Below are 26,165 nucleotides of genomic sequence, written 5' to 3'. Positions count from 1 at the left end.
GCCTGGCCAACATGGTGAAACCCCATCTCTACTAAAAAATACAAAAATTAGCTGGGTTTGGTGGCATGTGCCTGTAATCCCAGCTTCTGGGGAGGCTGAGGCACAAGATTGCTTGAACTTGGGAGGCGAAGGTTGCAGTGGGATGAGATTGCACCACTGCACTCCAGAGCGACAGGGCAAGACTCCATCTCAAAAAAAAAAAACAAAAAAAACTCCCACCAACCAGCTGGGTAACCTCCCAGAGTCGCATTCTCTAGCTTTCAGTTTCATCTGTTAAAAAAAAAAAAAAGAGTTGGACTAAATGATTTTTATAGTTCTGTTCAGTTGTAGAATTATTTTCCTTGGCATCTACCACCCTCAACAATTTGCCCTAGACTGCTTTCCAATCCTATTGCTTGTTGCTTCAGTTCCTGTATCCTTTACATCAGACAAGGTGACCTGGTTCTACCCCATTTATCTGCATTTTTTCTCCCCAGAGCCTTTACTCGGGCCCCAGACTTTCTTACTAGAAATGTGATTTTTCTAATTGTTTCAACCCTCAAGCATTTCTCTATCTCTGGATCTCTCGGACATTAATTTGTACACTGTTGTTTCTTGCCGCTGTGTCATTTATCAATTGCTACATTATAAACCTCCTCCAAACCCACTGACTTAAAACAACAGCTATTTTATTATGCTCACAAGTTTGAGAATCAGGAATTAGGTCAGGCACGTGGGGAGGGCTTCTCTCTCATCTGACATAACTGAGACCTCTGCTGGGGTGGGTCTGATGATAGGAGGTGGCTTGGACAGGGCCTTAAGCCTGGAGCCTTCTTTCCGGCTGTTAGCTAGATTTTCTCCACATGGCATCTGCTAGGGTTTGAACGTGCAAAATGGCTTCTTTACTCATGTGAATGGCACTGGGCTGAAATAACTGGGACAGCTGGGATGGTCACATAGCCTCTCCATGTGGCTAGGTTGGGTTTCCCCACAGCATTGTGGTTTTAGGATAGTTGGATTTCTGATACCACGGCTGGCTTCCATCAGGGCACAGGTTCTAAGAGTCGAGGATGGCAGCAGCAAGGCCTTCTATGACCTGGTCTTTGGAAGTTACACAGTGTTCTTTTCTGCTGCATTCCATTTGCTTCACAGGGCCAACTCAGATTCATTCTGGGAGGGTACTACACAAGGTGGAGGTAAGTGTTGGGTTTAGTTCTAAAGATGGTGGGAGGGGGCATCTTTAGAAACTGGCTGTCACAACTGTGAATACTTCTGTGTTTTATTTTCGTAACTAAAGTCTGAATTATTTGAGACTAGGAAAGATTTCTTTCCTTTTTTATTATCTTGACTCTCTCCTCCTTCTCTCTTCCCAGAGCATAAAGAACAGAAACACATGTTTTATGGACTATAGACAGGATGGCTGGGCACAATGGCTCATGCCTGTAGTCCCAGCACTTTGGGAGGCCGAGGTGGGCAAACCACATGAGGTCAGAAGTTGGAGACCAGCCTAGCCAACATGGTGAAACCCCATCTCTACTAAAAATACAAAAATTAGCCAGGCTTGGTGGCGTGCGCCTGTAGTCCCAGCTACTTGGGAGGCTAAGGCATGAGAATCGCTTGAACCTGGGAGGTGGAGGTTGCAGTGAGCCAAGATTGCCCCACTGTATTCCAGCCTGGGTGACAGAGTGAAACTGTGTCTCAAAGAAAGAAAGAAAAAAAAAAGAATATAGGCAGTAGTCTGGATAAGCGCAGGGGTCCCAATCCTGGCTGTGCCATTGACTAGCCATGTGACTTGGGACAATCACTCAACCTCTCCATATCCAAGTTTCCTCATTTACACAATGGTGGTGGTGGTGGTGACATGATAGCACTTTTTCTCATAGAAATGATAGGAGGATGAAATAGTGATATTGTTAGCAAATCACTTAGAAAAAAAAGGCTACCAAACAACAAACAACCAATAAATACCAGCTATTATTGTTGTTGATTTAATTTAGACCATCAGTGTATCATGATTTAGGGGCAGCGTTGCTCAGAGGAAAAGAACCTAAGCATTGTTTCCTGAAATGAAAAAAACAATTTATCCCATAAACTGTGATGATGAAGGCAACTGGCTCTACAGCGTCTGTTCAGGCACTGTCCCAGAGGCTGGAGACTTCTCAGGCCAAGAAGACATGTTTACATTTTCTTGTTTCTTCATGTCTTATCTAAAGATATATTTAGATAAGAGAGTATATGTGGATACAAAGGCCTTACTCCTTGCCTCAATATGGGACAACTCTGAAAAGGCTGGTAAAAACTGAAGAGGAAAAAAGCCATCCCAGCTCCGGAGCTCCCAGTAGAAATGGTTTCTTTCTTTTTTTGTTTTTTTTGAGACAGAGTCTCGCTAGAGTGCAGTGGCGCAATCTCGGCTCACTGCAAGCTCTGCTTCCTGGGTTCACACCATTCTCTTGTCTCAGCCTCCTGAGTAGCTGGGACTACAGGCGCCCGCCACCACGCCCGGCTAATTTTTTTGTATTTTTAGTAGAGACGGGGTTTCACCGTGTTAGCCAGGATGATCTCAATCTCCTGACCTCATGATCCGCCTGCCTCGGCCCCCCAAAGTGCTGGGATTACAGGCATGAGCCACTGCGCCTGACCAGAAATGGTTTCTTCATGTCTTATCTAAAGAGAGTATATGCTTAATTGCCTATAAATTACAATTTAAAAATCACAACCAAAGGAAAAAAAATGAAGAGAACAACAAAAAAAAATCACAACCAAAAAGGCTGTTAAATACTGAAATGACCACGAAAAACAAGTGTAAATAAACAAAACCTATAAGGAAAAAAAAAAAAAATCACCAAAAAACTGATGTGAAACAAAGAAAATGTCAATGTAGAGAAAAGAAGTTCAAGTAAATTGGAAGGATGAATGAACACTTGCAGAGGATATGCAAAAAGCAGGGTGGAGAATGGAGCACAGAACAAAAGAAGAAGATTAGAAGAAGAATCTGAAGGCATGTTTTGATTACGTACAATTGACAATAACAAAATTGCTAACTGCATTTTAAACACTAAGGCATCTTGTTGAAAGGATTGGTCCTTATTTTGGAAAAAAGCAACTAATGTGAACTCTTCTGGGAAAACAATATAAAACAAGCCAGTTATACTATTTTAACTTTACAGAGAAGTGCCTGTAATGAGTTTACAATACATATAATCTACAGAAATAGTTTCAAATTGCAGGAGGGCCAATTTTCCTCCTACTTAGAGCTCATTTTGTTTTGCTTTTTTCCTTCAACAAGACTGGCTTTCTTTTGGGTGGCTGCAATAATCAAAAGACATTCAGCAAGACAGAACACCCTGGCAATGGATTTTTTTTCCCCGTAGAGACAGGGTCTTGCTGTGCTGCCTAGGTTGGAGTGCAGCAGTGCAATCATAGCTCACTGACGCCTCAACCTCCTGGGCTTATGCGATCCTCCTGCCTCAGCCTCCCAAGTAGCTATGACTACAGATGCATGTCACCACACCCAGCTAATTTTTTTTTTTTTTTTTTTTTGAGATGGAGTCTCACTCTGTCGCCCAGGCTGGAGTGCAGTGGCATGATCTCAGCTCACTGCAACTTCCATCTCCCAGGTTCAAGTGATTCTCCTGCCTCAGCCTCCCCAGTAGCTGGGATTACAGGCATGTGCCAGCACGCCCAGCTAATTTTTTTGTATTTTTAGTGGAGATGGGGTTTCATCATGTTGGCCAGGCTGATCTAGAACTCCTGACCTGAAATCGTCCGCCCGTCTCAGCCTCCCAAAGTGCTGGGATTACAGGTGTGAGCCACTGTGCCCAGCCCCAGCTAATTTTTTAAAAATAATTTTCTGTAGAGACAGAGTCTCAATCTCTTGTCCAGGTTGGTCTTGAACTCCTGGCCTCAAGTGATCCTCCTGCTTTGTCCTCCCAAAGTGCTGGGATTACAGGCATGAGCCACCATGTCTGGATGGATTTTTAAAGTGAAGTAATGCATCATGTAATGACAGGAACACGTTCTGGAAAATGTGTCATTAAGTGATTCTTTAAGTGATTGTGTGAACGTCAGAGAATACTTACAAACTTGGATGGCCTAGCCTCCTATACACCTGGGCTGTATGGTATAAGCTTTTGCTCCTAGGCAACAAACCTGCACAGCATGTTACTGTACTAAATAATGTAGGAAATTGTAACAGAATGATAGGTATTTGTATATCTAACTAAATCTAAATATAGAAAAGGTACAGTCAAAATACAGTATTATAATCTTATGGGATCACTATCTTACATGTGGTCTACTGTTGACTGGAAGGTCATTATGGGGCACACTACTGTACAGGCAAACTCATGGCTTTAAGACCCCTCAGTGAAGAAATGCTGGGAAAGGACACTGCAGGAAAATCAGAAGGAGGCTGCAGAGTTACGTGGGGAATTTTAGTATTGAAGGGAAGGTCAGCATTCCAGTCTAAGACTCTAAGAAGGAGAGTTGAGTGCAGATGGTTTTGGGGGATGCTTTTGGAGATAACACCTCTACAAAGAGGGAGGTAGGACTGGACATTACAATTGCAAGCAAGGCCTCCACCATTTCTTTTTTTTTTAAGATGGAGTCTCACTCTGTCATGCAGGCTGGAGTGCAGTGACATGATCTCGGCCCACGGAAAGCTCTGCCTCCTGGGTTCATGCCATCCTCCTGCCTCAGCCTCCCGAGTAGCTGGGATTACAGGTGCCGGCCACCATGCCCGGCTAATTTTTTGTATTTTTAGTAGAGACGGGGTTTCACCATGTTAGCCAGGAGTCTCGATCTCCTGACCTCGTGATCTGCCTGCCTCGGCCTCCCAAAGTGTTGGGATTACAGGCGTGAGCCACTGCGCCCAGCCATACCATTTCTAGTAGGAGCTTTGGAGCTGGGATGACTTTTTCTTCTTCAGTATTTAACAGCCTTTTTGGAGTTGTCTCATCTTGTGGCAAGGAGTAAGGCCTTTGTATACACATCAGCCCTCTGGAAGAGGGTAACTGGATAAGGTAGTTCTCTCTAGGTAAGGGCAGTGACCTGTGAGGTACACAGCTGTGAGCCAGCAGCAGCATCCAGGGTCTTCTGACTGTTGTCCAGGCGTCCACAGATTCTCTTTTTTATTGAGATATTACACAGAGTAATGTGCACAAATCTTAAATCCATGGCTCTATGAATTTTTATATATGAGTACACTCATATAATTCCCATTCAAACTAAGATAAAAACCAAATTTTCAGTACCCCAGCAGGCTGTCTCAAGTCCCCTCAATAACCATTCACACAGATGTAATCACTATCCTCACATCTATGACCATACACTGGTTTTGCCTGTTTTTGAACTTCATATAAATGGAAATATCTAATATATACTCTCCTGGGTCTTGCCTTTTTGGCTTCATGTGCCTAATGTGATTCATGTTGCTCTGCATAGCAGTAATTTATTCTTACTGCTGTGTGTCTATATTGAGTGAATATACCACAATTTGCTCATTCTTCTCTTTTTTTTTTTTTTGAGGCGGAGTTTCACTCTTGTTGCCCAGGCTGGATTCCAATGGCGTGATCTTGGCTCACTGCAACCTCTGCCTCCCAGGTTCAAGTTATTATTCTGCCTCAGCCTTCTGAGTAGCTGGGATTACAGGCATGTACCATCATGCCTGGCTAATTTTGTATTTTTAGTAGAGACAGGGTTTCTCCATGTTGGTCAGGCTGGTTTCAAACTCCCGACCTCAGGGGATCTGCCCACCTCAGCCTCCCAAAGTGCTGGGATTACAGGCGTGAGCCACCACACCTGGCCCTTGTTCATTCCACTCTTAATGAGCACTTGAATTGTATCCAGTTTTGACTATTATAAATAATGCATCCATGAATCCTCTTGTACATGTCTCTCGATGGAATATTACCTCAATTCTGTTATGTGTAAAAGAGGAATTGCAAGGTATACATATGTTTAGCCTTAGTAGATACTGCCAAACAATTTTTTAAGGTAGCTATACCAGTTTATAATCCCACCAAAATCTTTCAAGCCAAAAAAGGTACATTTAAATCATTTCTGCATGAGGGACTAAAAATATGTTCACCTCCGTCTGTACTAAACAATACAAAAATTAGCTGGGCGTGGTGACATGTGCCTGTAGTCCTAGCTACTCGGGAGGCTGAGCAGGGAAAATCCCTTGAACCCGGGAGGCGGAGGTTGCAGTGAGCCGAGATTGCGCCACTGCACTCCAGCCTGGGTGATAGAGCCAGACTCCACCTCAAAAAAATAATAATAAAAATAAAAATATGTTTACTCTGAATCAAGGAAAACATTAGTTAGTCTAAGGATAACTAGACTGTAGGAACTTTTTGAAAAGTAAGATAAAGACTTAAATCAGCTCTCCTCCATGGGTATTGTAGAAACTTTTCTCCAGTAATTTTGCAGGAGTGTGAAGAAGGTTTAAGGGGTTCCTTAAGTGTGGTCCTAAGTCAGGTTCCCTAGAAGCAGATCCTGAGAGATTTTTTTTTTTTTTTTTTTGAGACAGAGTCTTGCTCTGTCACTCAGTCTGGAGTGCAGTGGTTCGATCTCGGTTCACTGCAACCTGTGCCTTCCAGGTTCAAGTGATTTTCCTGCCTCAGCCTCCTGAGTAGCTGGGACTACAGGCATGTGCCACCATGTCCGGCTAATTTTTGTATTTTTATTTATTTATTTATTGTTATTTATTTATTTTTGAGATGGAGTTTCACTCTTGTTGCCCAGGCTGGAGTGCATTGGTGCAATGTCGGCTCACCGCAACCTCTGCCTCCCAGGTTCAAGCGATTCTCCTGTCTCAGCCTCCCAAGTAGCTGTGATTACAGGCACCCACCACTATGCCCAGCTAATTTTTGTATTTTTAGTAGAGACAGGGTTTTACTATGTTGGCCAGGCTGATCTCAAACTCCTGATCTCAGGTGATCCACCCACCTCGGCCTCCCAAAGTGTTGGGATTACAGGCGTGAGCCACCACGCCCAGCCTATTTTTGTATTTTTAGTAGAGACAGGGTTTCTCCCTGTTGGCCAGGGCGGTCTTGAACTCCTGACCTCTGGTGATCTGCCCACCTCTGCCTCCCACAGTGCTGAGATTACAGGCATGAGTCACTGTACCTGGCCAGATCCTGAGAGATTTTGATGCATGTGATTTATGAGGAAGGGTTCTCTGGAGAAACTTATTGAGGAGGTGAAAGGGAATGGGAAAAGGGAAGACAGCCAAATAAAGATGTGGGTTTGGGGAAAATCTAGCCTTGGCCTGATCCCATTAAAAAAACAAACAAAACTCTAGAGCATAAGCCATGCCACAGAGTCACCTTCCCTTTTGAGGTGGTCTTCTGAACCCCATATCATTCCTCGTGATTGCAGGCCTGGGCAAGGGGGTAGTGGTAGTGGTGGTGGTGGTAATGAAATCCTGGAGGTTTCTTCTATCAATCTAGAGCAGCTGTTCTCAGCTCTGGGTAATTTTGTCCCCTGGAGGGCATTTGGCAAAGTCTGGAGATGTTTTGTGATTGTCATACCAGGAAAACTCATGCTTATATTGAGAGATTAGAGGATGAGGATGCTGCTGAACATCCTACAACGCATAGGACAGCCTTCTGCAACAAAGAATGATCTTGCACACAATACTGGGGTGAAGAAACCCTGGGCTAGGACAATTCTTTGGAGGGATCAGTGGCAAGCCATTACATTCACTGCTAGTGACAGATGAGCTTCCTGGCTCCATAAAGGGAATCTGGGCAGGGCATCAGAATAGTACCTTTTGCAGATGTCTTTTCAAAATATGATGTTAAACAATGAAGGAGGCTTGAAATGCGGTTCAGTTAGCATTCTTTTGTAATTCTGCATTTCATTTAATGGGATAAGACTAGCATCTTGAAATATATATCACTAAGCCCTTAGGTACATTGCTCAGAAATCTTGTCAAAAAACACTCTTATGTCAGCTGTAACCATTCTGGATTTTCTTCGGAGCTTTATTGAACTTGTGTAAAATTGGAATTGGGCTGAATCCTCCCTGAAATACTCATTACTGTGCTGCCTTAGTGCTAACACTGTGCTCTTTAGCAAGTTTAACAGTAATGTGAATGGGCTAAAAGACTGGGGAAAAGAACAAAAATAGCTGTACTTAAATCCAGAGGAGTTTGAAAACCACTGGAGTTCACCAGTGTCAGACTTATGGTCTTCTTAGTCTACATCCTGTTGGGACCATCCCTTAAACCTCTTTTACCATCCTGTATTTATCTGTCTGTTACCCATTAATTTATCTGTGTCCTCTCAGAAGCAGTTTATAGCTTGGAATTGCAAAACTCAGAGTATCAATGGCAAGAAATATTTGCAAATTATGTCTCCAACAAAAGGCTAATATCCAGAATTTACAAGGAACTCAAACAATTCAACGGCGGGGGGGGGGGGGGGGACTGTAAAAAGTAGGCAAAGGACATGAACAGACGTTTCTCCAAAGAAGACATACAAGTAGCCAATAAACATGAAAAAATGCTCAACATCACTAATTAGAGAAAAGTAAATTAAAACAACAATGAGACATTATCTTAACACCAGTCAGAATGGCCATTATTAGAAAGTCAAACAACAGATGTTGGCATGGATGTGGAGAGAAGGGAATGCTTATGCACTGTTGGTGGGGATGGAAATTGGTACAGCCTCTACAGAAAACAGTATGGAGATTTCTCGAATAACTAAAAATAGAAATATAATTTGAACTTGCAATCTCACTACTGGGTATCTACCCAAAGGAAAAGAAATCATTATATTAAAAAAAGACACTTGGCTGAGTGCGGTGGCTCGTGCCTGTAATCCTAGCATTTTGGGAGGCTGAGGTGGGCAGATTGCCTGAGCTCAGGAGTTCGAGACCAGCCTGGGCAACATGGTGAAACCCTATTTCTACTAAAACACAAGAAAATTAGCCAGGTGCACACCTGTAGTCCCAGTTACTTGGGAGGCTGAGGTAGGAGGATCGCTTAAACCCGGGAGGTGGAGGTTTCAGTGAGCCACGATTGTACCATTGCACTCCAGCCTGGGCAACAGAGCAAGATTCTGTCTCAAAAAACAAAAACAAAAACAAAAACAAAAACAAAACACCTGTCATATGTGTACTGTAGCACTATTCACGATAGCAGTCATGAAATCAACCTAAGTATCCATCAGCGGTTGACTGGATAAAGAAAATGTGGTAGCTGGGTGCAGTGGCTCACGCCTGTAATCCTAACACTTTGGGAGGCCGAGGCAGGTGGATCACTTGAGGTCAGGAGTTTAAGACCAGCCTGGCCAACATGATGAAACCCATCTCTACTAAAAATACAAAAAATCAGCTGGACATGGTGGTACATGCCTGTAGTCCCAGCCACTTGGGAGGCTGAGGCAGGAGAATTGCTTGAACCCAGGAGGCAAAGGTTGCAGTGAGCTGAGATTGCACCACTGCACTCCAGCCTGGGTGACAGAGCGAGATTCTGTCTCAAATAAATAAACAAATAAAATAAAAAAGTGGTATATAGATACCATGAAATACTATGCAGCCATAAAAAAGAATGAAATCAAGCCCTTTGCAGCAATATGGATGGAGCTGGAGGCCATTATCTTAAGTGAAATAACTCAGAAATAGAAAATCAAATACTGTAAGTTCTCATTTATAAGTAGGAGCCTAAACAATGGGTACACATGAACATGAAGATGGAAATAGTAGACACTGGGGACTCCAAAGCGGGGAGACTGAGAAGGGTAAGGGCTGAAAAATTACCTAATGGGTACTGTGTCCACTGTTTGGGTGATGGCTAACTAGAAGGACAACCCCAACATTATGCAATATATCCATGTAACAGAATTGCACAGGAACCCCCTGAATCTAAAATAAAATAAATTTAAATAAAAAACTAAAGATATCTAGTCCCATTGTATTACCAGTTATACAAAAGGATTTTTTCAAACTTCAAAATGTTATCTAGTTTGTATTCTAACTTCCGTATTTTTATCCTAGTTTCATAATCCTAGTATTAGTTTTATTTTTTTCCTTTCTTAAAATGTTAAAATGAATCATCACCATATTCAATTCTGTTTTTAAGAGTTACAACACTAGGCCAGGAGTGGTGGCTCACTCTTATAATTCCAGTGCTTTGGGAGGCTGAAGTGGGAAGATCAATTGAGGCCAGGAGTTTGAGACCAGCCTTAGCAACATAGCAAGACCCCGTCTCTACTAAAAAAAAAAAAAAAAAAAAAAAAAAAAAAAAAAAAAAAGTTAGCTGGGTGTGGCGAAACATACCTGTAGTCCTAGCTACTTGGGAGGCTAGGTGGGAGGATTGCTTGAGCCTAGGAGGTTGAGGCTGCAGTGAGCTATGATCCTGCCACTGCACTCCAGCCTGGGAAACAGCACAAGACCCTGTCTCTGGAAAAAAAAAAAAAGTACAAAGAGTACAATTATGGATAAATTTATTCTTGACAAAAATGTAGTCAAATGGAAATATTGTAATGCCGTATATTATATATAGATATATTTTGACATGGAGTCTTGCTCTATCACCCAGGCTGGAGGGCAATGGAGCAATCTCGGCTCACTGCAACCTCCACTTCCCAGGTTCAAAGGATTCTCCTGCCTCACAGCCTTCCGAGTAGCTGGGATTACAGGTGGCGCCACCACACCTGGCTAATTTTTTTGTATTTTTAGTAGTAACAGGGTTTTCCCATGTTGGCAATGGTGGTCTCAAACTCTTGACCTCAAGTGATTCACCCGCCTAGGCCTCCCAAAGTGCTGGGATTACAGGTCTGAGCCACCATGCCTAGCCTGTAATGCTATATTAAGTGAAGAAAGCAAATATAGATTATTACATTATTTTGTTGAAAATACTTCCCATACTTTTATGAATAGGAGACTGAAAAGATGTATGCCAAAATACAGTGGTTAAGATATAGTTTGCAAGTAATGTGTAAGATTCCACCACCTCCCCAAAATGGTTCAGAGAATGAACTAGAGCTATAAACAACTTATTCAGGAAGCTATTTTTCAACATAGGTTAAAACTCCATTCTTTGAGATAACATTGTTTTAATCACCTACATGCATGCCACCTTCTGGAAACAAGGAGTATTTCACCATTAAAAGACTTCCAACAATAGAACTTGGCAATAAAGCTGACATTGGAATTGTTTATAAAAACCATTTTTAATTCAACATTTAATTTGGAAGCTTATGGATCACAATCAGGGTTGTTAGATCAGAGGAGGGGCCAATTTAAAATAATGAAAGATGATGGGTTACACACGTGTCCTAAATAAGTTGGTCATGGAAAAAACTTTATCTTATTATTTTATTTTATGTCGTCTGTAGGCCAGAAGAAAAAACTATTTTTAAAATAGTGGTACGCCATCCAAAAGTAAGCTTTCAGAAAATGAAAAGATAAAAAATACTGCAACATTTGAATGCTCAAAAATGATGAAAAATTGCATTCCTATTTTTCCCCTGTAAACCAGAGCTAATTTAAAACATTAAAATGTCTTTATTGTCAAGCAATGTCTGTATTCAGAAATAGAAACTCAATTTGATCTATGAATCAATATAGCTATGTCTCAAAAATGAACCAAAGTAGGAAAAAAAGCATGTTGCAGAATTACATTTATAGTGTGAGAATGTGCCCACATAAAGTGGGTCTAAACACAAGGCATCAGGGTCCATAGAAATGGATGTAGAATTAGAAATAGGTCTGAAGTGATAGCTACAAGGACTGCCTCTGAGGAAGGAGAAAGAACCAAAGTTGCATGGCAGCCAAAAGGAACTTTATGTTTTTAAGTGAGAATGAATCTATAACTTATATTTACCACAAATTAGAAATGCAAAAATAAGAGAACTGTTGCTTGTAAGAAAACAAAAACCAACAGAAACCCAAAACAACAAAACTTTGTTATATACTTGAAACTATCAGTATTTTGTGGTTTCACAGATGCAATATATATTTCTTATAATGAGAGCAGCACTGAACCGTGTCGTCTGTTTTTCTGTGTTGCAGTCCTGTGTGTGTGTGTTGCCAAACGCATAATAAAGTACCCAGGAAATGCACAGGTGTAGTTTGCAAAGTGCTTTCAATTCGAGTTTCCTCATGGATAGCATAGCTTGTTTCAGTTGATTCTCTGGCATTAATAATTTAAAAATATTAATGCTTGTGACCTACAGGAATGAGGCCCCATGGTAGATGTAAAGATTCTTTCTTTTTTTGTTTTTTGAGATGGAGTTGCACTCTTGTCACCCAGGCTGGAGTGCAATGGCACAATCTCGGCTCACTGCAACTTCTGCCTCCTGGGTTCAAGGGATTCTCCTGCCTCAGCTTCCTGAGTAGCTGGGATTATAGGTGCACACCACGATGACCAGCTAATTTTTGTATTTTTAGTAGAGACGGGGTTTTACCATTTTGGCCAGGCTAGTCTTGAACTCCTGACCTCAGGTGATCCACCCGCCTGGGCCTCCCAAAGTGCTGGGATTACAGGCGTGAGCCACCGCACCCGGCCAAGATTCTTTGTAAAGAAGCTAACTTGGAATAGTTTAGTCAAAGGCCTATCTCAAGGGACCTTTTGAGAGCTTTACTAAATCCAAGTTGGCATCAATTCATTGTCAATATTGAGTGCCTATTACTTGTAAGGCTCAGTATGGTCTAAAGCAGGCAGGCGTGGCATTAGAATGTGAAACAAAGGAAGTAGGTGGTAATAACAGAGGCAGTCAACTCTGTAATAGTGTAGAGCCTGGGCCTAGGAATCAGACTCACCTGGGTTTCAATTCCCATTGCACCACTTACTAGCTGTGAGATTCTGTGCAAGCCAAGGGAATATATAATGCCTACTTCACAGAGCTGTCAGGAGGGAAAATGAGATCATTATAAAGGGTTTGCTGCAGTGCTGGCACATAGTAAGTATTCAGCTAATGTTAGCCCCTGTTATTTTTTGTTCTGAGTCCTAATGAAGTTTCAACAATGTTTCCTTAGAATCATAAAACAGTTGGAGATTGAAAAGGCTTTTGAAGTTTTCTGGTTATCTCCACTGTCCTGGGAGATGACTTTCATCTCCTTTCCACTGATACTTAAAACCATGGAATAAATACCACAACTGGATTATTCTAATTAGTGGTGGAATAACAGGAAACGACATGTGTGGAAAGACCAAGGGAATATGTGGGGGAAGAGGGAGACTAGTGGGAGAGGCACTGAGAGAGTATAAGGGGCACACTCTAAGGGGAGAAAATACAGGGAAGACAAGTAGAAAAAAAAAAAAAAACCACAGAAAAGATGTCCTCAGACAAGTGTAAGGACAAGAGTGAGAAAAAGGAAAGAAGGGGAATACAGAGGGACCTTAATTTGTGAATGCAATCACCGACACGGTGTAAGAGGCAAACGTTCTGAGTTCTAATCACTGTAAAATGCATGGTTATAAAATATACTGCTTAACCTCCCTGGGTCGTTTTCTTTCTAGAGTTTGCAGCGTGGATTAGATGAGATTAGTGGGATGGACGATCTGTTAAAGAGGAAACTCTTCAAATAAGCGGTTAAGAATGAGAGAGAAAGCTGCAGAAAAAGAGAAGTGGAAAGAGAGGGAGGAAAGGGAAAGTGTAAGAGGAATTGTTAATAAGGCAGGTGAGGACCAAGGGAAACCACTGTAACGGTGCTGCTGTGGCTACTGCGGTGACTGCTTCAGCACATCAAACGTTGACAACTTGCTAAGTTCGTTATTGGAGTTTTACATGCACAACTTCATGCTACCCTCACAGCATCTCTATGGGGCCAGGTTCTCTTATCATCCTCGTTTCACAGAAGATATAGAAAGGTTTTGTAACTTTCCCAAGGTCTTACAGCTGGGAAGCTGTGGCCAGGAAGGGATTCAAACGCACGTCTGTCTACCTGACAAGCCAATGTTGTTAAAATCGTCTCTAAAAACCTCGCAAAAGGCTTGGTTGCTAGTCATCCGTTCGGTTCAACGCCTGCGCCCAGGCACCACTTGCCACGCCCTTTTCTCTTCCCGGCGGTTTCCAAAGTTCCACCTCTTCTCCAACGGCGTCCCGTCTCCGTGGAGATCGGCGTGGGGCGGGACTTCCTGCCCCACGCGCGAACACTTCCGCCTCGAGCCGGAAGCTCTGTGGCTCACACCGCGGGTTCCTGCGCGTGTGGACTTGTAGAGTTTGCGTGGCGGGAACGCGGCGGCAGTGAGAGCGAGCGGCGCCGGCCGTTGCGTCCAGTGCGGCGATGCTGACCCCGGCGTTCGACCTCAGCCAGGATCCGGACTTCCTGACCATCGCCATCCGCGTGCCCTACGCCCGGGTCTCCGAGTTCGATGTCTACTTCGAGGGGTCCGACTTCAAGTTCTACGCCAAGCCCTACTTTCTCAGGCGAGTTCTGGGTGCCTGGCCGCAGGAAAGGCGCATTCGTTAGAGAGCTCCTTTAGAGGGAGAATGCAAGGTCGAGGGAGCAGTTCTCGATTGCGCGAATGCCATTTCCCAACGTTTCCTCAGCTTCTCTTGGTGCCAGGGAAATGCCCTTTTCCAGGGGTGCGTTTTAGATGCTGCAGAAGCCCTTTTCCTTCTTAAGCTTTCTTAAATCCCACATCAAAGGATTGCGGAATCACTTGAAAAAGTGGCGTTTGGACCGTGTCACTTGCCCGTTCCTGCTCTGTCGCCCTAGTTCTCGTTCCGTTCTGACTTGTGTTCTTTCCTTTCACTCCGCGTTCGCTCTCCCAGTCTCTCCCTCCCTACGAACGGCGCGCGCTGACATCCCCGTGACTTCCCAACCCGTCTGTCCTTTTAACTTTGCCCAGGCAGCCTTCTGTTGATCCATCTCTTGTCTGTCCCCTCCCTACTTCCTGAAATTCTTACCTTTTTTGGACCTCTTGACACCATATTAGCCTAGTTCTCCTGCTTCCCTGCTGTCTGCTGCTCCTCTGTTTGGTTTTGCCCCTGATGTATGGTTGTTTCCCCCAAGTCTTCGTGAGGGGCCGTCAGTACTTGATTTGTTTAAATTATTCTCCTTGCAGAATCGTAACCTTAGTAGCAGCTAACACTGATCACCCGCAGTGTGGTGGACAAGCAGTTCTGTTAAGTGCTTTATGATGCTGTATCTCATTTAACTTTGACAGTGTTGCTTAGGGATAAGCACTGCTATTAACCCCATTCCACAGAACCCGCTGCTACATATTCATCATAAAGCATTGCCAATCTTTTGTCCTTCTCTTTATCCATCTTCCTGATCTTTCTCAAGTGTAGCTGCAGCCTACTTTTCCCACCCAAGTACTTTTGTGATACAAACCTTCTCCACCAGTCAAGGTGGTTTTTTCACTGTTCCTGAACCAGTTTTGCTCGGATTTCCCTTAGACCGTGTAACGTACCTATTTGAATATATTGCAGTTTCCAGTTTCTTAATTCACTTATTTCTTTAGTTTGTTTATTGAGTTTCAGTGTTGGGATTATTGCGCTGAACAAGACAAAGTTCTGCCCTCATGTACTTTACACTGGGGAGAGGAAAACAGTAAACTAGCCGTCTACCTAATTGTGGCAAGTGCTATGAGGAGAAAGAAGTGCATGATATAGAATGAAAAGGGGCCCATATTTTACAAAGTAGTCAGAAACAGCCTCTCTGGGGAGGCGATATTTAAGCCAGGATGTGAAGAATAGGAAGATTATGGTGGTAGCAAATATTTATTGAATTTTTACTCCAGGTTGGTGCTTTATACGGATTATCTCATTTATTATTAGGACAGTGTTACAATGAGGTTTTATTATTTACCCGTTGCTGTGGATGGATTATTTGTGGGAACCCCCCCAACTCTTGCCCCCAAATTCATATGTTGAAGGTCTAATTCCGGTGTCACTTCTGCCTTATTGTATTCATCAAAACAGTCCCAGAGCCTGCTGAATTTTAAGGGGAGGGGACATAGACCTTCGTGGTTGGGAAGAGTGCTGTGAGATGGGCATTCTTTGAAAATACAGTTTGCCCCCAGATGTGGTGGCTCACGCCTGTAATCTCAGCACTTTGGGAGGCCAAGGTGGGCAGATCACTTGAGATCAGGAGTTTGAGACCAGCCTGACCAACATGGTGAAACTCCATCTCTACTAAAAATACAAAAAAATTAGCTGGGCTTGGTGGCACGCACTTGTAGTCCTAGCTACTTGGGAAACTGAGGTGAGAGAATCATTTGAACCTGGAAGGCGAAGATTGCAGTGAGTCAAGATTGCGCTATCGCACTCCGGCCTGAGTAACAGAGCAAGACTAGGTCTTAAAAAAAAAAAAAAAAAATACAGTTTGCTGTGGCATACCAAGGACGAATAAAACCTGGTCCCTCTCCTTGAAGAATGGAGAGTGTAGCTGGGGAGGCACCCTGTAAGCAAATATGATTTCCTATGCAGTAAGAATTGAACTCTAGGCTTTTAGAGTTTAGGGGAAGGGAGCTGGTAGTAATAGCTCACATTTTTCTAAATGCTCACCTATTGTGCCAGCCACTGAGCTCTTTGCATTTTCATTTCATGCTCATAGTAACTCTTGGATAGTTACTGTTATTTCCCCCTTTACAGAAGAGGGATTTATGATTCTTGAAGAATGATTAACTTGTACAAACAAGGTTGTTACACATCTGGTAAATGGCAGATCTGGGAGTTAATTCAGATTCTGACACTAAAGTTAGTGTTTGTAACCATTATAACAAACTCATCCATAAACTGACTCCTTATTCTGGCTTAGAGGGATTTTCATTCTGAAAATGTATTGAAGCTTGAGAAAACCTTGGGATTAAAGGCTCGGGGTCGTTTGGGACTGTCAGATGTTTTTGTTTTTAATCATATTTAGTGGGAAACAAGGGGGAGGGCCATGGGAGGAAAGGAAGCTCAAATTTCAAGTCTGGAATGATATGGAGTGGGCCTGAGATGCCCTTCTGATGAGTTTAAATTATCTAGGCAATATCAGGCAGCCATAGACGCTTTTTAAAATAGAAAAGTGACAATTAGATTCCTGTTTTAGAAAAATTCTTTTGGGGCCTCAGTGGAAGACTGATTGAACTAGGGTAAAACTGGAAGCTGGGAAATCACTTCATTTCTTTTTTCTTTCTTTTTTTTTCTTTTGACACAGAATCTTACTCTCGCCCAGACTGGAGTGCAGTGGCGTGATCTTGGCTCACTGCAACCTCCGCCTCCTGGGTTCAAGTGACTCTTCTGCCTCAGCCTCCTGAATAGCTGGGGCTACAGGCATGCACCACCACGCCCGGCTAATTTTTGTATTCTTAGTAGAGATGGGGTTTCTCCATGTTGGCCAGACTGGTCTTGAACTCCTGACCTAAGGTGATCCACCTGCCTCGGCCTCCGAAAGTGCTAGGATTACAGGCGTGAGCCACTGCACCCAGCCAATCACTTCCTTTCTTTTAGTACTAAAGATGGGTAAATCCCCACATAATAATGATGAGATTTGACACTTTTGCTTTCTGCTTTTTTTTTTTTTTTAAGTAGTAATTTGCTTGATAAAAGCAATTGGTTTTATGTTTCTTTATTGTTTCCCATTGGGTATCCCTTATCTGTGCAGACTGAGTGTCTCTTATCTGAAATTTCAGATTTTCTAGAGTTTTGGAATATTTGTGCATACATAATGAGATATCTTGGGGATGGAACTCAAGTTTAAACTCGAAATTTATTTGTTTTATATACACCTTATACACATAGCCAAAAGGTAGGTTTATATAATGCCTTTATTAATTTTGTGTATGCAACCAAATTTTGACTGCTTTTTGACTGTGACTCATCACATGAGGTCAAGTGTGGAGTTTTCCACTTTGTGGTGTCATGTTGGTGCTCAAAAGGTTTCAGATTTTCGAGCATTTGAGATTTTCAGGTTAGGGATACTCATATTTTAACAGTAGTGATAACTACTATTTATTATGGGTTTTCTTTTTTAGTGTCTACTTTATTGGTGACTAAGGGTATTCAAATAGAAAGATGAGTCATCCATCTCTGATTTCTGCTTTCTTAGTTGGGGAAAGAATCTAGCTTATTTCGAATTTAATTTATTTAGTTTATTAAAATGTGAAAGAAATATTGAGGAACTTTTTTTAAAAATGATTATTTTGATGGTTAAATGTTTACAAGTATTGATGGCCACTTATGTTATAATTTAAGGACTTCATGAGACCTGTGTTAAATCTGCAGATTAACCCTTCCTGGGAGAATAGTAGAAAATGGAAGCGAGCAAGGGTCCTACGATGCAGATAAAGGTATCATTTTTGGAATTTCTGTTAGTTTATTTCTTGGGATTTTTCACATTATTTACATAATTATCTTTCAAGATACCATGGAGACCTTTCGATATCTTTCAGGTACAATGTGTTCTGATCGCTCTTTCTTGCTTCTTAGCGTCCAGTGCCTGTTATTGATGTTTTTGTCCCCCGCAAGTCTTTTAAAGTATTTCACAATATTCTTCAAAGTAAAGTTAAATACTCTGGTTCTATTTCCTAGAGTACTTTCCCTACATTTAGTAGACGTTTAAAAGTAGAAGTTAGAACATGTGAAATGATTGATCATAAAAAATGTAGATGACTTATGAGCTTATGAATGGAATCTTTCTTGTATAATTTTCACACTTGAAGTTTAATAACAGGTAGGTGAGAGAGAAACTATGCATGGGTGGCATTTAAAGGCTAATTGAATTTTCTCCTCATGATTGATGAGCCCTTCATTTCAGCTAGCCATGAACCCATTTATTTTTCCTTTATAGAAGCCACTGGCTTCCTTTGTCATCGGATTTAGAACACCTTGTGTACTCTTGTGTACTTCATTCAATGAATATTTATTGACCTTACTGAACTGGGCTAAGGTGGGTTAAATGACAGAGATCTAACCCATAATGCAGTGTAATTAATGGGTAATGAAGTATAGTGAAACTGCCTTCCTAGATAGTAAACTGGCTTTTGGTTATAGGTAAGTTGCATATTGAAACAAAATTATTAAAATTTAAAAGTACACGGGAGTTAAGGAAGATTGTATATACGGAGATATTTGGGCTGAGTTGTATTTGATATGTTGAAATTCAGTACACTGAAAAAGGCAAAATGTTTTAAAACATAAGAGTGCTAAATAATGTAGTGAGTTCCCAGGGAAGCCTAAATAAGATTGATAAACTCAGTCAAGGAAAGAAAAGAAGTACATAGAATTTGAGTCTGCCATAGACTTTAGGGATAGATCTCCTGACATGCCAGAAAACCTTATTAAGCCGTAGTTGTTGTATCTAAGATTCTGTGTATTTTTAAAACTGCTGCCATTCTCCGTTGGATTAGGTATTCGGATTTTTTCCTCCTTTCCCAAAAGTCTAATCAGTAACTCCGGGTTAATTCTAAGCTATTACCTTCTTAGGCCATTGATTTTTAGAAGTTTTAGCTTGGATTTTTAATATTATCAGTAGGTGAAGGTCATACTGTATAAGATTACAGTATTCTATAGCTTTAACAGATTAAGATATATATATATCTTATACATATCTTATATATATATATATCTTATATAGTTTTGGGAGATGAAACTGTTCCACCTCAGATCATCAGGCTTTAGATTCTCATAGGCAGAACGCAACCTACACTGTTCGCAGGAACAGTTCACAGTAAGTTCATGCTCCTATGAGAATCTAATCTGATCTGACAGGAGCCAGAGCTCAGGCAGTAATACTTCTTCCTCCTCTTCCTCCTGGGTTCAAGCGATTCTCCTGCCTCCGCCTCTCGAGTAGCTGGGACTACAGGTGCGTGTGCCACCACGCCCAGCTCATTTTTGTATTTTTTAGTAGAGATGGGGTTTCACCATGTTGGCCAGGATGGTCTCGATCTCTTGACCTCGTGATCCACCCACCTCGGGCTCCCAAAGTGCTGGGATTACAGGCATGAGCCACTGCACCCAGCCAGATTAATCATTTTTTATAGAAATGACAGCTTCTGAAAAACCCTTGTTAAGAACCTTTTTCTATCTTGACTTGTATTCACCTAATCTATGAGGACATAGTTTTAGAGCTCTGTAAAATAGAATTATGTTTTACCAAGGCATGTATTTCTTAGATATATTTATGAAGTCTTTGATTATTTTATTTATTTTTTTCTTTTAATTAAAAAATTTTTTTTTATTATTTTCTGTAGAGATGGGGTCTTGCTATGTTGCCCAGGCTGTTCTTGAACTCCTGGGCTAAAATGATCCTCCTGCCTCAGCCTGCCAGAGTATTGGGATTACTGGTGTGAGCTATTGTGTCCAGCTTTTTGAATATTTTAATCTGAGCATAAAACAAATTTATCTTTAAGGAATTTTTACCATTCGCCTGCCGAAAGAAACCCCTGGCCAGCATTTTGAGGGGCTGAACATGTTGACTGCTCTTCTGGCACCAAGAAAATCCAGGACAGCAAAACCACTTGTGGAAGAAATAGGTATGTTTATTGCAGTTGGGAGGAAATTAAGATAAATAGAAATATTTGGAATGCTGTGTATTTGTAGGAATCCAAATTGTATTCCATTTGGATATAGTGAATAGGAAATTGAAGAAAATACTTCAGGTATAAGGTGCTCATGTGAAACCATATGAAAATAGCTTCTTTGGTGATATAATTAAGACATTAAAAATCCTTTTGAACCAGATCTCTCACATTTTTGGATCAATTGAAGCAGCATTTTGTGGTTGGCAAAATATTAGCATCTTGAGCTAACATCAGAAGTATACAGTTCAGTGAGTTACGTAAAACAGGGGTCCCCAACCCTCAGGTTGCAGACCAGTACTGATGCACAATAGGAGGTGAGCGGAGGGCCAGAAGTATTACTGCCTGAGCTCTGGCTCCTGTCAGATCAGATTAGATTCTCATAGGAGCATGAAGTTACTGTGAACTGTTCCTGCGAACGGTGTAGGTTGCGTTCTGCCTATGAGGATCTAAAGCCTGATGATCTGAGGTGGAACAGTTTCATCTCCCAAAACTATCTCTTTACCCCTTTGATCTGTGGAAAAGTTGTCTTCCACAAATCCAGTCTCTGGTGCCAAAAAGTTTGGGGACCACCGATGTAAAGTGAACACCACCTCTGTCAAGTAATAGAGCATTTCCAACACCCTGGAACCCCATCCTGTATTCTTCCATTACTTTGTGCTCTCTCCAGGGTAACCACTATTTTCTGTTTTGCCTGTTATTGCGTTGCATATATAGGTCATACGGTGTGTGTTGTTTTTGTCTGGCTGCTTTCACTTAACATTATTTTTGTGAGATTTATTTATATTGTAGCTGAGATTCATTTGCTTTCATTGCTATGTAATATTCCATTGTATGAATATACCACAGTTTTGGTTCTTTTTTTTTTTTGCTATCATGAATAGTGGAGCTATGAATATTCTTGTACATGTCTTTTGGTACATCTGTGTGGACATTTTTTCCTATACTTTTTCTTCCCTTAGTTGTGCTTAAGTCCAATACTTAAAAAAGTTAAAATTTAACACATTCAGATGCTTCTGAGATTCCTGAGGAAGTAGTTGACGATGAAGAGTTTGATTGGGAAGTTGAGCAGACACCCTATGAGGAGGTATCAGAAAGTGCTTTGAATCCGCAGTGCCACTATGGATTTGGAAACTTAAGATCAGGAGTGTTTCAGCGGTTACAGGTATGTTGTCTTTCTGAAAGATCTTGATCTATAGGATTTTTCCATTTGGATATTTTAATTTCAGTTATGCTTATACTCGGTAGTTTTTAAAAATAATATTACAGGAGGTGATTGTGTTTAAGCACTTAGCACAGCTAAAGTACATGGATGTTCATTCCCTTCCATATCATTGGCTGTTCTGCCTAACTGTACTGCTCTTACAGACGCCCCGTGGCTTTCTTTTTTCTCCCCTTTATTCAGTATTCTAGACATGAAGTTTCCAAAGTGCAAAACAGAACTCTTCTCTCATACTTCCTGCAAAGTTTTATGTTTTATACTTCTGAAAAATGGGATCATGTACTTACGGCATGATGTCTCTTCTTTTCTGTATATAAATGAAATAGAATGTTCCTGGTGAGAGTGAGATTGTGTGTTTTGATCAAATTGTCTCATTCTTGGTGTGTAGTAGGCACCATTGTCTATTTATTCTTTTTTTTTTTGAGATGGAGTCTTACCCTGTCGCCAAGGCTGGAGAGCAGTGCAGTGGCGTGATCTCGGCTGATGGCAACCTCTGCCTCTCAGGTTCAAGCAATTCTCCTGCCTCAGCTCCTGAGTAGCTGGGATTACAGGTGCCCACCACCACGCCCAGCTAGTTTTTTGTATTTTTAGTGGAGATGGCGTTTTACCATGTTGGCCAGGATGGTCTCAAACTTGAGGGATTTGCCTGCCTTAGCCTCCCAAAGTTCTGGGATTACAGGCATGAGCCACTGTGCCCAGCCCATTGTTTATTTATTCTTTTTTTTTTTTTTTTTTTAAGACAGAGTCTCACTTTGCTGGAGTACAGTGGCATGATCTTGGCTCACTGCGACCTCTGCCTCCTGGGTCCAAGCGATTCTCCTGCCTCAGCCTCCCAAGTAGCTGGGATTACAGGTGCCCATCACCACGCCTGGCTAATTTTTCTATTTTTAGTAGAGACGGAGTTTTGCCATGTTGGCCAAATTAGCCGGATGTGGTGGTGTGTGTAATCCCAGCAGTTTGGGAGGCTGAGGCGGGTGGATCATGAGGTCAGGAGATCGAGACCATCCTGGCTAACATGGTGAAACCCCATCTCTACTAAAAATACAAAAAATTAGCCAGTCATGGTGGCACCTGCCTGTAGACCTGGCTACTTGGGAGGCTAAGGCAGGAAAATCCCTTGAACCCAGGAGGCGGAGGTTGCAGTGAGCTGAGATCGCGCCACTGCATTCCAGCCTTGGCGACAGAGCGAGACTGTGTCTCAAAAAACAAAACAAAACAAAACCTGTTTAGAATGTGGTTTATTATCTTAAGACATATTTGAATTTACCAAGGAGAGGGAAAAGACCCAGGTTCTGGTCCTGCTCCTGCCTATGTTTAGATTTGGGATACCAGGCCAGTTATTTGACCACAAGTAAGTTTTGTCTCCTCTTTTGGAAAGTGGAGATAAATTTGCCCACCTACTTTATAAGGCTGTCTTGAAAATTTAAAAAGAGAATGCACGTGAAAAGTCTTTGGAAAGTGTAGAATGCTGTAAAGACTCCTGTCCTTGAAAAATATACAATGCTCTCAAAATTCCTTAAAGGGAACAAAATTGAGATTTACTTAGGAGCAAATAATGCTGATAAAATAGCCTTCCTTCTAAAAACTTAGGTGTTTTTTTGCTGAGTTGTGGTCTGCCCATATTCTCTGCTTGATCACAATGGCTGGTGATCTCAGAGGTAGTTATAATTGTCAGTTTTGTCTGTAGCAGGAACTACAGTGAACGGACCTCAATTGTTCGGCCAAGAGATAGTTTGTGGTCAGGCTGTTTGGGGCTTGCCAATCTAACGCTGTACATGAATGATAATAAATGTCACACGGCTAAGTACAGATTTTACATTTAGATTAGAAGTGCTTCTTGAGGCCAGGGATTTGTTACTTAATTGTTGCTGCTGTTTACGGAAAATCCTTTTGAAGGATTTCTGACACGTTGCTGAGATGTTGCAGGAATGCCATAATGTGAACCTAGAATGAGTCCCTTTTAGGTCAGAAATTCTTGTATCTTGAAAATGTTCACTTAATAAATAATTTAGATTTTTTTTTTGAAGCTGCTATACTTTCTATCTTTTTGGATGTCTTAACTAATGTATCAAATACCTGGATATTTGTTACTTAGGTTAAAAACATTAAATATTAACCAATATAGTTCATGCCTGTCTAATCCCTTTTTGTTTACATCCCTCTATTTCCCATCAGAAATAAACCACTGTGGCTGCGCGTGGTGGCTCATGCCTGTAATCCCAGCAATTTGGGAGGGTGAGGCAGGAGGGTCAGGAGTTTGAGACCAGTCTAGCCAACATGGTGAAACCCTGTCTCTACTTAAAAATACAAAAATTGGCCGGGCGCGGTGGCTCAAGCCTGTAATCCCAGCACTTTGGGAGGCCGAGACGGGCGGATCACGAGGTCAGGAGATCGAGACCATCCTGGCTAACACGGTGAAACCCCGTCTCTACTAAAAATACAAAAACTAGCCGGGCGAAGTGGCGGGCGCCTGTAGTCCCAGCTACTCGGGAGGCTGAGGCAAGAGAATGGCGTAAACCCGGGAGGCGGAGCTTGCAGTGAGCTGAGATCCGGCCACTGCACTCCAGCCTGGGCGACAGAGCGAGACTCTGCCTCAAAAAAAAAAAAAAAAAAAAAAAAAAAAAAAAATACAAAAATTAGCTGAGCATGGTGGGGCATGCCTATAATCCCAGCTATTTGGGAGGCTGGCAGGAGAATCGCTTGAACCCAGGAGGTAGAGGTTGCAGTGAGCCGAGATTGCGCCACTGAACTCCATCCAGTCTGGGTGACAAAGTGAGACGAAATCTCAGGGGAAACAAAAAAAAAAAAAGAAAAAAAAGGAAATGAACCACTGAATTTAATGTTTATTATTCTAAGCATTTAAAATGGCTTAATTGTCTAAAATCATTAAACTCTTCTTCAAATTTTAATTGCATGAGCATTGCTTTTCTAAACAATTTGAATGCATATTCCCTAATGTAGGGGAAAAACGGCTGAGCATCTGGGAAGACTCTAAGGGTTTTATAAAGTGAATAGTATACTACTTGTAGTATAGGTTTATAACCCCATATGTGGAATGCTGGGATCACACAAAGTTCTGAAAACTAAAAGTTTTAAAATGTTTAATTTGGTGGCAAAACTTAACCTGAACTGATACAGGTTTTTAAATCCCACTTAGTGTACATATTCAAAACTTCCTTGTAGAAGTAGTGTTTGGATATGGGCGCTGCCCCAGACATCTTAGAGGGTATTACATAAAATATGGTGTGCGCACCATGTTACCTTTCCAAACTCTGAAGGAGTGAATTCTGAAGCCCACCTTGCTCCAGAGGATTTGGGTAGCCCTGTGCTGAGTACTTTGTGTGCAGCAACCAGACTTTTTTAGAAATCAAGTGTAAACCCAAGATTCCAAAACTTCAAATGTATCCTCTTGAAGGTATTAAGGTAGATATGTTTTATGAAATATTGCCACAGAAATCTTGCATAATTGGTTAATTACTTGTAGAGTTCTTCTGTATTCACAGCTGCTCTGTTTATGGCAGCTGTAACAAGTGGTTCAAAACTGAGTGATCATGTAAGGTTAATAATATGACCCTATTTCTATGAGTAAAGCAGCTAGAAGAAACTGAAATGATGATCACAAATAAGATATTTTAGAACATCTCTTCTAATTTAAAATGATTTTGAAAACTTCACCATTTTCTCAAATACTATTTTCGCACAAGTTTATTTTTTCTAGTTCTGCCCGTAGATGAAGAGATGTCCATACAGCTTCATTAACTATTCATATCAGTATTTTTACAGCTTTTTCCTCCCTCCATAGATGAAAAATGGCTTTTTTTGTTTCTAAGAATAAGAGCAATACAGATTTATTATAGAAATATAATACAAAGAAGAAAGTAAAAAAAATAATAATTTCAACTCAGGGATCTTTTCTTCATTGAATAATTTAGCCCTTTACAGAAGTCTTTCACATTTTTTTGCCTCCAATTTTTTTTTTTTTTCCTGAGACGGAGTCTTGCTCTGTCGCCCCGGCTGGAGTGCAGTGGCGCAATCTCAGCTCACTGCAAGCTCCACCTCCTGGGTTCATGCCATTCTCCTGCCTCAGCCTCCTCAGTAGCTGGGATTACAGATTCCCGCCACCACGCCTGGCTAATTTTTTTGTAATTTTTAGTAGAGACGAGGTTTCACCGTGTTAGCTAGGATGGTCTTGATCTCCTGACCTCGTGATCCACCCACCTCGGCCTCCCAAAATGCTGGGATTACGGGCGTGAGCCACCGCACCTGGCCTGCCTCCAGCTTTTTAGACAGGATTTGCTTGTAAACTTCTATATGTAAACTGATAAAAAGAAAATAAAATATTTTTGCTGAAACAAATTCTCTGACCATTCCTCCCTCTAATCCCCATACACAGAGATATACTCTCCCTACCCCCAGTCTTTTTTTCCTTTCTGAAATTGCTGCCAGCCACCAGGGTGCCTTTGGAAAACTGCCCTGGCTGCTCAAAGTCAGGAC

At 41.6% G+C, this 26,165-nt stretch overlaps 1 protein-coding gene across 1 annotated transcript in view; it reads left to right on the top strand.

The window, feature by feature from the left end:
* The first annotated feature begins 14,080 nt into the window (after window positions 1-14,080).
* The window catches only part of SHQ1 (SHQ1, H/ACA ribonucleoprotein assembly factor), a 109,586-nt gene continuing 97,501 nt past the window's right edge, over window positions 14,081-26,165 (top strand). The window contains exons 1-4 of the mRNA XM_010385980.2: window positions 14,081-14,363; window positions 18,156-18,220; window positions 20,282-20,404; window positions 21,460-21,614. Of these exons, the coding sequence (XP_010384282.2) occupies window positions 14,221-14,363; window positions 18,156-18,220; window positions 20,282-20,404; window positions 21,460-21,614 (486 nt within the window). The 5' untranslated portion in view covers window positions 14,081-14,220. The remainder of the gene's footprint in view (window positions 14,364-18,155; window positions 18,221-20,281; window positions 20,405-21,459; window positions 21,615-26,165) is intronic.

The sequence above is a fragment of the Rhinopithecus roxellana genome, chromosome 1 (genome assembly GCF_007565055.1).
Source record: "Rhinopithecus roxellana isolate Shanxi Qingling chromosome 1, ASM756505v1, whole genome shotgun sequence".
Classification (NCBI taxonomy): domain Eukaryota; kingdom Metazoa; phylum Chordata; class Mammalia; order Primates; family Cercopithecidae; genus Rhinopithecus; species Rhinopithecus roxellana.
The sequence above is the reverse complement of the archived record's forward strand: the minus strand, read 5'-3'. Positions and strand labels throughout refer to the sequence as shown.